This window comes from Apteryx mantelli, chromosome 5 (genome assembly GCF_036417845.1).
Source record: "Apteryx mantelli isolate bAptMan1 chromosome 5, bAptMan1.hap1, whole genome shotgun sequence".
Lineage (NCBI taxonomy): Eukaryota > Metazoa > Chordata > Aves > Apterygiformes > Apterygidae > Apteryx > Apteryx mantelli.
This window is the reverse complement of record NC_089982.1, coordinates 7,421,672-7,435,030: the sequence shown is the minus strand read 5'-3', so window position 1 is coordinate 7,435,030 and position 13,359 is coordinate 7,421,672. Positions and strand designations below refer to the sequence as shown.

The 13,359-nt window shown below is 42.9% G+C and overlaps 1 protein-coding gene across 3 annotated transcripts in view; it reads left to right on the top strand.

Moving 5' to 3' along the window:
- The window catches only part of AFF1 (ALF transcription elongation factor 1), a 107,614-nt gene that overhangs the window by 77,718 nt on the left and 16,537 nt on the right, over positions 1 to 13,359 (top strand). For all 3 annotated transcript variants that reach the window (XM_067297413.1, XM_067297412.1, XM_067297414.1), the window contains exons 10-15: positions 1,172 to 1,328; positions 4,033 to 4,953; positions 7,581 to 7,678; positions 10,610 to 10,856; positions 12,302 to 12,393; positions 12,917 to 12,980. In XM_067297413.1, coding sequence (XP_067153514.1) covers positions 1,172 to 1,328; positions 4,033 to 4,953; positions 7,581 to 7,678; positions 10,610 to 10,856; positions 12,302 to 12,393; positions 12,917 to 12,980 — 1,579 coding nt within the window. The remainder of the gene's footprint in view (positions 1 to 1,171; positions 1,329 to 4,032; positions 4,954 to 7,580; positions 7,679 to 10,609; positions 10,857 to 12,301; positions 12,394 to 12,916; positions 12,981 to 13,359) is intronic.

The following is a 13,359-nucleotide window of genomic DNA, read 5'->3' as shown; positions in this document are numbered from 1 at the left end:
CAGATCGCACTGGAGCTGATGGGATGCTTAGTTATGATAGGGATGTCTAAGATGTGAGTCCAGTTTGAAATCAGAAGGAAGCCAGAAATAGTCATGTAGGTGAAGAACAGAAAAGGATTAGCCAGAGTCATTCAGCCTTCTTCAGCTTCTCCTGATATGTCAGGGTCTTGTATCCGGTTTCTGCCATGTACTGTTAGTCAGAAGCAATGTTCAAGGTTAGACTGAACAGGCATGCACCTGGATTAGAGGGAGAGGGGTGGAGAAGCCCAAAACTTCTTCTAAAGAAGAGCACTTAAATACAGAGCACATTTTTGGCTTGATGACTGTATTCTTCAAGCACAGGGTAATGGTCTACAAAGTCAGACTTGCCCAACGGCACGCTGATTCTGGGCAGCATCCGTTGCCTCTGGGAAAGCTCTTGAAATAGAGTGTTCTCGCAGCGCCAGTCTGGATCAGCAAGGAGCTTGCCTCTGTATCTCACAAACACAGTGACCTTGGTATGGGAAACAGTTTTCAAAATCAGAAATCAACATTTTGACTTAAGCCCATTACCAAAAAAAAAAAAAAAAGAAAGAAAGAAAGAAATTGTGCTTAAAAATCATAGCTCTGCCTCATTTTCATCCAGTCCAATTTGTTGGTGCATCAGGAAAGACTTTTGAGTAAGGCTGAGTGTTGCAAAAAGTGCTGCTGCTTGAGATGGCAGTTAATGAACAGTTACAGCACCCTTGCCAAGAAACATGGCTGAGGAAGTGAAAATTTAAAGGGGAAAGTACAATAAAGAGAAATGTATTTCTCTCTCCTGTTAGCATTTATTTGGTAATTTTTCTTTTGAGGGTTGGGGCTTTCAGAAAAACATGTGTCACTTTTTTTTTTTTTTTTTTTTTTTTTTTTTAATTTTTGTTGGCTAAATGCAGTTTCATACTGTAGCAGTGATGTCCTGCTTGTGTATTCATCTGACTGGGTTGGAGGTGAAGGTCTTATTTCCAAGTTTTTTTTGTTACAGTGCTTTATCTATGAATATGGCATTGTATTCCTTTGGCCTTCTCCCCTTTCTTTCCAGAGCCAAAACATGGGGTTTCAGTTTTATTTCTGAATGCTGCCAGGTCAATAGCATTAATAAGTAACCCTCGCCCATGCTGCTTTCTAATTTTATCTCCTGATGGCCTTGCAGTGCCCCGCAGTCACAGCCTGAGAGTGTGGCATCAGCACATTCCAGCAGCCCGGCGTCAGGGAGCACCAGTGACTCAGACAGCTCGTCAGACTCAGAGACGGAGAGCAGCTCAAGTGACAGTGAAGCAAACGACCCTCCGAGACCGCCAGAACCTGAGGTGAATGCAAATAAAACGTAGAGGCTGCTTAATGCAGCCTGTTGCCTCAGACTTCCCACTGGCTGGATGTGGTCAGGACGGGAGACCTGAAATACCATCATCATTCAGGTGTCCCCTTCAAGTCTTTGCTGCTTCATCAAACTTTCCTTGCCCTTTGCTTCACTTCTAGAGTTTGTCTATTAAATAACCCTTAGTAATGGTATAATTAGACTTTTCAGTGCCTAACCTTGAAGTGTTCTCCCTTCTCTTTTGGCACCATTGGCTAGCATTTCTGGAGGAATTAGTGCCTTCATTGACAAGGTGTAGGCAAGGCACAGATGGGAAGCACAGCTTGTCTCATATGTTGAGGGCCCACCTGCAATTTTCCTGGGTGCCAAGGCTGTGGGCTGCTTCAGGGTGAGACCATTTTCCTGCTGTCCTAAGTGAAGCTGCTGCCTCCCTGCAGCTCCTGCATGTGAGTGACAAGTTAAGCTTCTCTCAGGTCACAGCTGAAGTGATCAGACCTTCAGTAAGATCTGGAATGTGCTTAGACTTGCTTCTGTTGAGTTTGGCTCAGATACTGCTGTACTAGCATTTCTGAGGGTTTTTATTGGGAAAAGCAGACAAACAGAACTTAGTGCTTCAAAGTTTCATAATTGAGACCATGCATCTTTTAAAAATCTGCTGCAAAAGTGTTCATGTCCCATGGTGTGAAACAGATCCTCCAACCTGCAAAACATTCATGGGCCAATAGGAAGTGCACAGTTGTATCCTGTGGACCACAGCTGATGTCAACCAATCCACCGACAGTTTTGACATATTCTCACAAAGCCCAGAAACCTCTTCATTTATTCTTCCTTCCTGCAACCACCTTTCCTTTCTTTTAGCTTAGAAGCACATGAACAGGGAGACTTTTATGTGCAGAAAACATTGCAGAAGCTTTGAGAAAATGTATCTTCATCTCACATCTAATACACTTTAACGTCCAGCAGTTCAGTTACAGACTTTGTCTTGTGCAATATGAATGTTTTGGGAAGGAAACAGATGTTATGCTTCTCTCCTTTTACCAAATCATGCCTGTTTTGTCCAGAAAATAGTAGATTAGAAGATCCTTCTCACCTTCGTGAAGTCCTCGCTATCTTCCACTGGCAATTTTATCCCTTTTTGTTCAGCAAATTGTTCATTCATGTTGCACAAGGAGTAAGCTAATACACATGGCTTGTTTGTGTATACACAGTTCTTAACAGACAATAGCAAAGACTTCAAGACCTATGGGCAGTAGTTCCTTTTTCTTTAATACTGTCTCTTACTTTACTTTGTGTTCAGAAAACCTAATGAAAACCTGTAAGAAAGTGTAGATTGCAAGCAAGATAAATGATAATAGGAGAAATGTTAGGAAAGGATCAGAGTATGCCACTGTCTGATAACTCCTTATATTATAAACTGCAATTTATTAAGTCATTTGGGTGTGTTTTTAGTGTTTAACAAAGAAGAAAAAAAAGGTGTTCCTGAGTTGCTATCAAGTTAAAATTCTAATGAAAACAAGGCAGATTTTTCGTCTGAAAACAATAATGGAATTTGTGGGTTAATTTTACTTACAAACCCATGGTAAAACTAAACCCTGTTTTTTAAACCAGGTTCCCAGCTTAAGTCACCTAAACACAGTTAAGCACATGCTTTTTTGGCCCTGAAGACGTACCTTGTTTACCAGCATGTTCCACAGCACAAAACGGAGTTGGGTCTGGATGGAGAAGGAAATCAAGGCAGAAGGAATTAATAAGTCTTGAAAACCTTTAATGTACTAGGCTTTCTTTTTTCTGGTGTTCAGGGTTGTGGCTGGAGAGAATTGGTAAGGGTGGGAGTGTAACTGTGCTCTGATGATTCCCAGATAATGGGATATACATTTGAGCGATGCTGTCAAATCTGCAAGGTTTTCAGAATGGGCCTGAAACAATAATGCCCCTAATTGCAGCTTCTGATGTCTGTTTTAGGATTAGCTGGTTTTGCTTTCTTCCTTATTTGTGAGACTACCATTTCATTAGGGCAGGGGTTCTAGCAATGAATTTCAGTCTCTGACCGTGATTCCAGAGGCCTTCAAAACTTGATCGTATCTCATGCCTTGCTTGACCCAGAGGCAAGCAAGTGTTGGATTGCCCAGGCAGAGAAGTCAAAAGGAGCTGGACCTGGTGTGTTAGCCGTATAATTTCTTTTGGTAACTGCTTAAATCACGGGAGCCTGATAGCCTACCTGTAAGACTTGGACAAGATGTGACAGATGGGACAGCTATTGCTCAATTTTGAGAGGAGTGCTCTGTGAAAAACACTTTCCAAAAGAATCATGAGGACAGCAGCTAGTTCTGTTTTTGCACTTGCTGTGTTTTTTGTGTGTTGTCTGATTGTGCGAGGATGTTCATTTCTGGTGCAGGGCAAACCAGGACCAAGCTTTCATGTACACTGATCTCTCACTTAGTTACAGGTAGGGCTAACAGAGAGCTGGGAATTTTGTGAGACCTGCTTGATCGATCCTGTGCAAAAATGGAGCGTGTGTTTCCGAGTTAAGCGTTCGTTTGTACACACTAGAGTATCCCCAGTTTCTCATGGTTTTTCACTTTCAAGGCCTTTTAACAATAAGGGAAATTTTCTTGGATTCTGCTAACCTGTGCTAGAATCAAAATAGCCCATGAAGATGTCAGTCTTACATCTTTCCTTTCTCTTTTTGTCTGTAGCCTGATCCACCAACATCTAATAAGTGGCAGCTCGACAACTGGCTAACTAAGGTGAACCCACCAGCAGTGCCAACTGAGAGTCTCAGAGAAATTGCCCATGCAGATGGACACGAGGAGAACAAGGAACAGGGAAAGAGTATCAGCAGCAATTCCTCTCGTGAGCGGCCCGAACCGAAGGAGTCTCATCCCAAGAACTCTAGCCGAGTAGCCAGGGCTCCTCAGGATGTTCATCTTCCAAGCAAACGAAACTGCCAGAAGTCTCCTGTGCGTACTGAGGAGCCCTCACAGAGGCAGACTGTTGGGATCAAAAGGCCCAGCAAGGTCCCTGTGCACGAGGGGCCCAAGGGAGGCCTGAAGGTGGAAAGTGAACCTGGTCCATATGAGGTTAAAGACCAGTCTTCCAGAGACAAGCCAAAAGTAAAAACGAAAGGGAGGCCAAAATCCAGTGATAAAAAAGAATTGAAACCAACATCACAAGAGCCCTCTGAGAACAGAAAGCACAAGAGCTCGCATCAAGCCAACTCCAAGCCCCTATTGGACCCTAAGCCTGTGAGAGACATTTTGGCTGGTGGCAGTGCCCAAGAGCATCTCACCCTCAGTCCTCTCACCCAAAGCCAGGGCACAACCCCCACCAGGACTAGCGGCAATAAATCCGCTGTTGTGGTCAGAGAGGATTTTCACAAAGACAAGTTTCCCTTGCCTATCAGGGAGAAGAAGTTGTTATCGCCTGTGAGGGACTTCCCAGTTCCTCACACCCTCGTGGTTAAAATTGAGCTCTCTCTCCTGTCAAGGATTCCTCAGCCCCCTGGGAAAGGCAGTCGCCAGAAAAAAGCAGAGGCTAAAGAGCTCCTGGGTGCAAGGAAGCAGGACTTGGAGAGGAAAAGCACAGACAATCCTGACAAGTCCTTCAAAAAGAGGAAGGTGAGAGGTGAACAGCGAGGAGGAGTGGGGTTTTGCAAGGACCAAAGTGTCATTTAGTGAATATGGAGTTGTATGAAAAACTAACATTTGGAGTTTGTTTCTGCTTCATAGGTTTGGAGTGGACCCGTTATCTTCCTCATGTAAAAGCGTTATCAAACTTTTAAATGAAACATTTCAAAACAGTGCATAGATGTGTTTTACTGATCAAAAATCCACTGCTGAGCAAAAGAAAGTGCCGTGAGCTGCTTAACAAATGGTGTTTTCAATCAAATTTTCCGTTGTTTTTTTTTGTAAAACCAGTGTCCTCAGACAACAAAATCCCAACCCTCCTTTGTTGGAGTTGCTTTCAGCAGGCCCAGCCAACATACAGTCTGTTGGCCCTTTGGTAGTGTTTGGCTTCTGCGTTCAACCCAAGCAGAGCTTTGTAGGGCTGCAGTGCCTTCTCCCCCTGCACCCTCTTCTAAAAACAGCACGGTATCTGAAGTGCCTCCTAAGCTGTGCATTCATCTCCGGTATCCGTTTAATGTGTGTTGCAGGAGAGCACCTTGCTTGCTGTTAGAGGAGGCGCCCAGAGGGAGAACAGCCCTGGGGCACCACGGTCTGCTGCTTTCCGTTGTGTCCGTGTATGTGCATTCGGCCACCTTTAGCTGTAGAAGCTCAGTCTGAGTAGTACAGTCTTTTCCTGCATGGAGTCATTTATTTCTGTTAAACAGTTGTGATCGCTTATTTACACAGAGAAAGGGGAATGAATTATACAGATGTGGACTATATGAATACTAGATGTGATGCTAGCAGCCTCATGCCTTTTGTTTTTCATTAAATGCAGACTTTTCACTGAACTAGGCTTAATGATGATAAAAACTGTGACTAAACCCTGCCTTGGATCTCAGTACTGGGATAAGTACATAGAAAGCTGCTTTGATTTTTGTTGGAGCTGCTGTGGAGCTAGCAGAGATGCTAATGCTTAAAGATATGTCTGTCTCTAGCGGAGGGCTTTCCAGAGATCCTTTTAGAGTCCTTCAACTGTAATGGTTGCCTTTCCTTGAATTATAAGACAGCCCCTTCTTCATTCAGCACAGTAGTTGTTTGCATGTCATTTTTGAAAGCCGGCTTCCAAAGGGCACAGTGAATATACTCCCAGCCGGCTGGTTCACTCAGGCAAACAGCTTATTGCAGGACTCGTGATGAATAGTTATGATGCAGGTATTCGTTGTGGATATTTCGCATGCCTTTTTGGTGCCCCTTCAAGGAGTAAGTGGCTTATAATTAGTGGGAGAATAACCTCAATTCTCAGGCTGGTTTCATTAAATCTTGTCGCTGTCTAAGCTTCCCTTGGTTGTGGGGGAGAATCAAGACCAGCAGCGAAATGGTGAAGGAACCTGAGAGACCCCAGCAGTGTCTCTGTCGCGTAGAGGAGCTGGAGAAAAACAAACAGGCAGTAAATCTGTCGCTTCTCCTGGTGGCCTCTCAGAGACCAAAGAGAAGAGTTATTTGACGCTAGGCGTGTCTTGCCTTGCAGCCTACGTGTCTGATCACAGGAAAACCCATCTCAGGGCCTCGCCATCTGCGTCATGGCAGTGTACTTCAGTGTCCTTGGAAGCTCAGGCAGGGTCTTGCGCAGCAAGGTCAGGTACAGCTGGCAGACTTCTTGCAGTGATATGGAGCTGCACATGAGAAACCGTTTGAAGGGCTCCTGTGGCCAGAGGTGGGCTTTGCTCCATACGTGGCCGCCCAGTTCAATCACAGCCACATCGGCCTGGATATCCTCTTGGGCGAGAGAGGGAGAGCAAGTCCTTGAATGCTTTTGGCTAGCGGCAAAATCTTTCTGGGGAGAGCTGACTGAATAGCTCAGCTCCTTCTTACAATTTTTGTCTCGTAGTAAGTGGTTTGGAAATTTTTCATTCAGGTGAGCCAATGGTTTGGCAATACGCGCTTTGTATTGCAAGATCTGTGGAATGTACTAAAAACATTATTTATTACCCTCTGCCTCAGTGGTTCTCGCTGTTCTAGAGGACAGTATATAGGCAGCAATTTTAACTGACGACTTAAAATTTTGCTCTATATCTGGTTCTTGTTAATAAAAAACAAAAAAACATGTCTTGGGAATCTGTGAGCAGTTTAACTCTCTAGCAAATGCTGCTTTTTCCCTTCCTTTTGACAAACCATGCGTATCACAAAACACGATTGCTTGCCCTTCATGACTTGCAGAAAGAATTTTAATATGTTTCAGTCTTCTTTATGATTCCTGCTCACTAGGGGTTAAAAAACAAACAAACAAACAACAACAACAACAACACCAAGAGCAGATAGTGAAATGTTTAATTTCAGAAACGTAAGTTCCATTATTTTGGACAACTAGCAAGGAGAGGTTTAGCACTTTTATTCCATCCCCTACAAAATAATTACTCTACCCAAGCAAAAGTAGATAAAATGTCATTTTAGGATACTTGCAGGTGAACCTGAAGTTTACGTCCACTGTGCTGTGGGTTTCCGCTTTGTCAGTTCCAATATCTTTTTGTTTCTTTTTTTTAACATGAATCAATCACACTTAGTTATGTTGGTCTGTACTTTATATGAACTTGCAGAGTCTAAGTGATCTTTTTTTTTTTTTTTTTTTTTTTTGTTAGAGGGAAATGGAGAAGGAGATTGATAGGAAGAAAATGAAATCAGACAAAGAAACCAAATCATTGCAGTCTTCAACTCACAAAGACTCCAGCAAATTGAAGTGAGTATACAGTGGTGGGATGCCAGAAAGACGCATAAAAGTGAGCCTTTGTTTAAAAGGTTAAGGAACTGTATCTCCTGTTCTTCTTATACTTGTGAGTTTGCTTAATGTAATGTGCTGTCTGAAACTTAATCTGTTGCAAATTTATCTTTACATCCTGAAACCATGTGTCTAATGAGATGTAATTTATTTGCCTTTTTTATTTGTTGCAGATGTGCAATTATACATAGTATCACCTCCCCTCCTCTCCCTTTTGAATGCTGAGGATTACTGTTTTAATCATTTGAGCATGGGCTGATGTTTTAGCGTCTAGTCCTCCTCCCATATTTGTTTTACACTTCTATAAAACTACTGAATGTGGTGGCATTTGTCCTTCTTTATAGTAGCTGACACCAGAATGAAGACTTTATCATTTTAAACACAAACTTGTCCATCCTGCAGTTTAGGCTGCTGCATGCTCTGATCCATACGTTACACATACCTCAAGAAATCCTTTTATGTTGCAAGAAATTTCATTGCCAATTCAGGGCACAGTGCTTTTCCTTCTAAGCTGGTACTAAACCAGTGTCACTGCCATCATTAAGATAAGATGCAGGAAAAGAAATGTGTGCAAAAGGTGGCTGTGTTAAGCGTACTATTCTAGTTGCAGCTCCTGTGGTAGGCTGCCTACCTGCTGGGATGATGTAGTAGTCATTTCCCCTTCTTTAAACTACAGTGTTAATCTGTTGTCAGTAGATGCTTGCTACAGCTTATCTGGGAGGTGGCAGCAGTTTTTCTATGGAAGCAGTGCATGCTTGTTTTGCACAATGGTTTAGGGATTTAAGGGGATGGCAAGAGAATACTTCTTTTGTTTCTCCCTCCACATTTTCCTCATTCTGGGTTCTGCTGTCCTAGCTGTTTTGTGGGAGTTTGTGCTTGCTTACCGCACAGGGAGCAGCAGAGAGCTTTTCATCAGATTCATGGTACTTCCCAAACATTTGAAGCTCTCAAAGTCTTTGTAAGGTGCGAAGGTATTGTGAACACATTTTGCACATGGGGGAACTGAGGTGCAGACAAATTAAGTTGCTTGCTCAGACTCCCGTTGCAAACAGGTGGTAGAGCTGAAAGTGTAGCCCAAAAGCCCTGACTCTCATTCCCATCATGGAGCAGTAGTGTACACAGTGGAGGAAATTCTGGCAGCCTCTTCACTTTTCTGTGTGGAGAAAAATATTGTACTAAGTGCAGCTAGATGTCTGTAAATTTTGGCTTGGTGATCATAGCTGTTTTGTTGATTGGAAAGGTCTTGCTGAAAGAAAAACGTTAGGTGTTAACGCTGATACTGTCTGCTCCATCAGCTTCTTTTGCGTTCACCAGTACCAGGCTTTGAACAGCACTTAACCTGCTGACTCCAGGTAAACAGACAGTGTCTGTGCTGGGTGGACCTGTCTTTTCCTATCTGAGAACACAGAGGTGGGTATGATGGATATTGCAGAGCTCCGTTTTGTCACCTGTTGCATCATGAAGCTGCTGAGAAGACCCAAACTCGGATGCCTCAGAAGTGCATGGATCTATGCAGTTCTCCCTTTCTCTAATCAAGCCCAGATGCTGCTGCGCTAATTGACTTTTCACTGTGCCTGGTCCAGATGTGTATAAGGGCTGGGAAGAATATTCTGGGAAGAATAGGATGCAACTGGGGGGAAAGAGGGTGCTGGATCAGGTTGGGGGAAGCGCAGCTGGAAGAAGGAGGAAGGACTGGGGCTGCTGCTGTGCTCCATGCAGGATGTATCAGCTGCAAGAGGTGGTGAGGCTGGGGAGCGTGTGCATAGCGCGTAGGGACTGTACCGTGGGAAAACTGGCTTCTGCTCCAGCATGTCACACAGCTGTAGCTTTTTTCCTGAAGAAGGGATGGGACCGTTCTCAGTTTTTTGTCTTTTTCCTTTCCTTCTGCTTTCTTGGAATGCGTTGTTGTACAGCCAGCTGCACTGTGAGTACATCCTACACCCTGGTTGTTACTGCCCCACGGACAGCAGAACTAAGCAAGCTGTGCAACATCGTGCTCCAGTCTCTCCACAGAATTTAATTTAACTTCTTCCTCTCCTGATGTTACAGTCCATGAGTTGGGATTCACTACTCTAGATACTTTGTGTTTTCTTGGACAAGAAGCTAAAAAAAAGTGTTGTAAATGACTACTGAAATAAGGTTTACAGTTGTTTGGTGCTGCGTATAGCTATCAGAGTTCCTCGATAATCCTAACCTTAGATGATCAGAAATCTGGGAATGCCAAAGTATTACTAAATGTAGTCAGCTCTGCCATTTAGAAGCACAGCATTTTAAGTCTCTTTCCCTTAAAACCTCTGAACTTTTATCTGTGTTGGCTAATTTAGTTGACAAGTCTCAAAGCAACAAAGGAAAACTCAGTTTAATTCTCTCAAAACTTGGATCAGGTTTCAGGGTGAGCATCTCTGAACATAGAAAAGTGTCTTCTACCATAGAGGGGAGACAGAGGCAGTGCTGTGGTTAACTTGCCTTGAAAAGCTGATTGCACTGCTGGGAGATTTGTCCCAGAGATTCTGGTCACTGCAATTACCTCTCTTCCTCTTTCAGTGAAAAGTGACTGTGTTGGAGGGGTATCTTTTTTGCAGCACCCAAACATCCTAGTTGCAAGTCTTTACTTTAATGATAAGGCTTAAGGCTTATTATTGCTTCAAAGGCAACTTGCTTATATGTTGCTGACAGCTGAAGATGTGTTATCTAATGCACTGCGACGTCCCTAAAGTTTCATTTTGCCTTTCCTGGATTCCTTATGTTAATAAGTCATCTCGCATTTTCAGAGTCTCCAGCTGAATAAACAGAATTGGTACATGATGTAATTAAGTTTTAAAAAAAACTACTATATATATATATGTGTACATTGTATTCATCCCAAACGATAAATTCGCTTCCCATCTGCAGAGTATCGAAAGCTTCATTTGAGATCCAGAAGAAAGATCTCCTGCTACCCCCACCATTGCCACCCATGTCTCCTGCACATCCTGCACCGAAGCCAACCAAGATGGCCCAAAAGAGAGACAGAAGTGAGAGCAGCCAGCTGCCTGCCACAAATAACACTGCCAAGAACAAGAGCAGCCACAAGGATCCTTTGTCCTCCAAGCACAAAAAAGTGGACAAAAAGCATCCTGAACAGCCTAAGAGCAACAAAGTAGGTATCAGTTACTACTGGCAGGATATTTCCTGCAACCCAGGGGTGCTGTATGGTTCTCTTCAGAAACAAGACCTTAGAATATTAAAAGGGAAGGAAGATAGCCAGCCGCCTGAGAAGGCTCTTAGAAGCATCTTTGACCCTTTAGTGGATGTCTGTGACTATATTTTGCTAGCCCAAAGGGGAGCATTCTTTCCCTAAAGGTGTACAGGGAGCAGAGGCTTCAGATAGGTCTGTGGTTACGGGGATTTCTGGGCTTGCATTTGTGACCTTACCTTGTTGGTGTAGTGTGATGAGCAATATGCTGTCAGGGTTCTGCTGGCAAAATCAACAAACCAAGAGATTGCACTGCTGCTGCAACACTAATGTCTCTGCTCGCTTTCCATGTTGCACGTGACATTAAGAAGGTCCTTAGTGTGACCTATCCCAGAAAGATTCCCTTCGGAGGGGAGAGATTGGCTGGTGCAGACATAACTCTCTAACCATCTGCTGTCTCTTGGTAGGAATCTGACCTAAAGTCAGGGTGTCTGTGGATTTTGTATGAGACACTTATTTTGAAATGTTCATGGCAATTTAACTTGATGACTTCTGTGAAATTTTTTTTATCTATTTTCATCTCACCAGTGAAAAACAGTGAGAAGGGGTAACCAGGTATAAAGGAAAGGCAAGAGAATCATGTTTTTAGCAGTAACTGTTTCTGACTGTATGCAACTGCATGTATGACATGATGGTGTCTTTACAAATAGTAAAGTAATAAAAATAAGTGTCTTTACAAAAAGAAAGAGTGGATCACTTAAAAATAAGAAACAACAGTCCCTATTTTTGACTATAACTTTGGTATGAGCTTATATAGCTTGCTTACCCAGTTTTTGTTAATGAGCCTTGCAGCTGGGTCTTTACATTACTGGGTTATAAAATTCAATTATATTGCCATTTGCTAGTTTCTGGATGTGTGTGGTCCAGGACTTTCACATGTGTTTCTTAAGGGAGACTGTGGATGCTGTATTAGCTGGCTTACTACTTTCCTTTTCCTGATATTCTAGTTGGTAATGCAGAATCAGCAATTGCTGTCTAGTTAAGCTAGAGATAGGTGTGAATGGATGTTGCTAGTTCCTGCCTTGGCTAGCGGCCATGGAAAAGGTGCTGTTAGCAGGCTTACTGTTACCTTAGTTGTTGTGCAAGGAAATCTGCTACTTGATTTCTCCATGCTCAGGGAAAGTTTGAATTGTATTAAGCCTTACTAGCAGTTAGATGAGAAGCCAAGTTTCCACTTCCGTGGGGTGGGGAGGGTTGGGGAAGAAGGAAAGAAGAGGAGGAGCATGGAGAAGGGAGAATGCCTGGGGCAAATAAATGTTTTCTCTTAAAATTTAGGAAAGCCCGACTTTAGATCTGTTCTTGATGGTATCTCTGTAACCAGTTTCTTCTCTACACTGTGATTTTTCCAGGGATCTGCAGGGGATGTCACAAATCCTTTCCCAGTGCCTTCTTTGCCAAATGGTACCTCCAAGCCAAGGAGACCTCAAGTCAAGTTTGAAAAGTAAGTTCTCATTTTATACCCCTCTTCTGTCCCTTCAGAAGACACCAGGCAGGGCTGGTCCTTCAGCCGGAGTGTAAGCCCTTTTGGTCTGATTTGTGTGTGTTGTACTGCAAAGTGTGCTGTATGATTCATCTCAGTCCAAATGTGTTTGTGATATTATATTTGAGGAATGATATGAGATCCCATAACTACTGTCTTTCCATGAGAGTGAAGAAGTAAACTTGGCCTCATAATAGCCTAGCATAGTTTTTTTTGATGTCCAAATGTAAGTTTTCAATGTTTTTCTATTGTAGGTTTTTTTTAAATCGATTTATATTCATACCGTCTTGTCTGTGCATTCAGATGCTGTGTATTTCTGAACATGCTGACAGCATTCAGTTAGTGATTATTATAATTTTTAATGCATGCATAATAAGTGAGGGTTTGTACAGGAATCACAGCATCCTCTAGATATGAAGGTAAAGCTGGTACTTATCCTGCCCTTTTTTTGTCTGTGTTTTTCTTCTCTCTGTCCCCAATTCAGACAGCATCCAATGGAATATCACATAGAAGAGGCCAAGAGGCTGAAGCACAAAGCTGATGCTATGGTAAGTCTTGGCCCTGTGCTGGAAATGTTAAGCAGTTCTCACATTCAGAGCTGGTACCTATGTGTTGGTGAACAAGATTTGGTGGCTAGCATTATTTCCACCTAATGGATTTTGTTCAAATCATATGTGTCAGGGGGCTGTTTTTATTTGCCTATTTTTGAAACATTTCCCTTTGTATAAGCAGACCTAGAGAATGGGATTCAAAGTTGACATTGTCCAAGATTAGCAGGTCTGTTTGCATTGCAGAACTGTAACAAAATCCTTGAAAGATGGATCAAACAAGTTAGTTTTAAGACAGTTTCCTCCGAAATGTCAGGATCCTGATGATAATTCTGTTGCTGGTGAACAAGATTTGAAAGTGCTCTTTGCAGATGTAGCT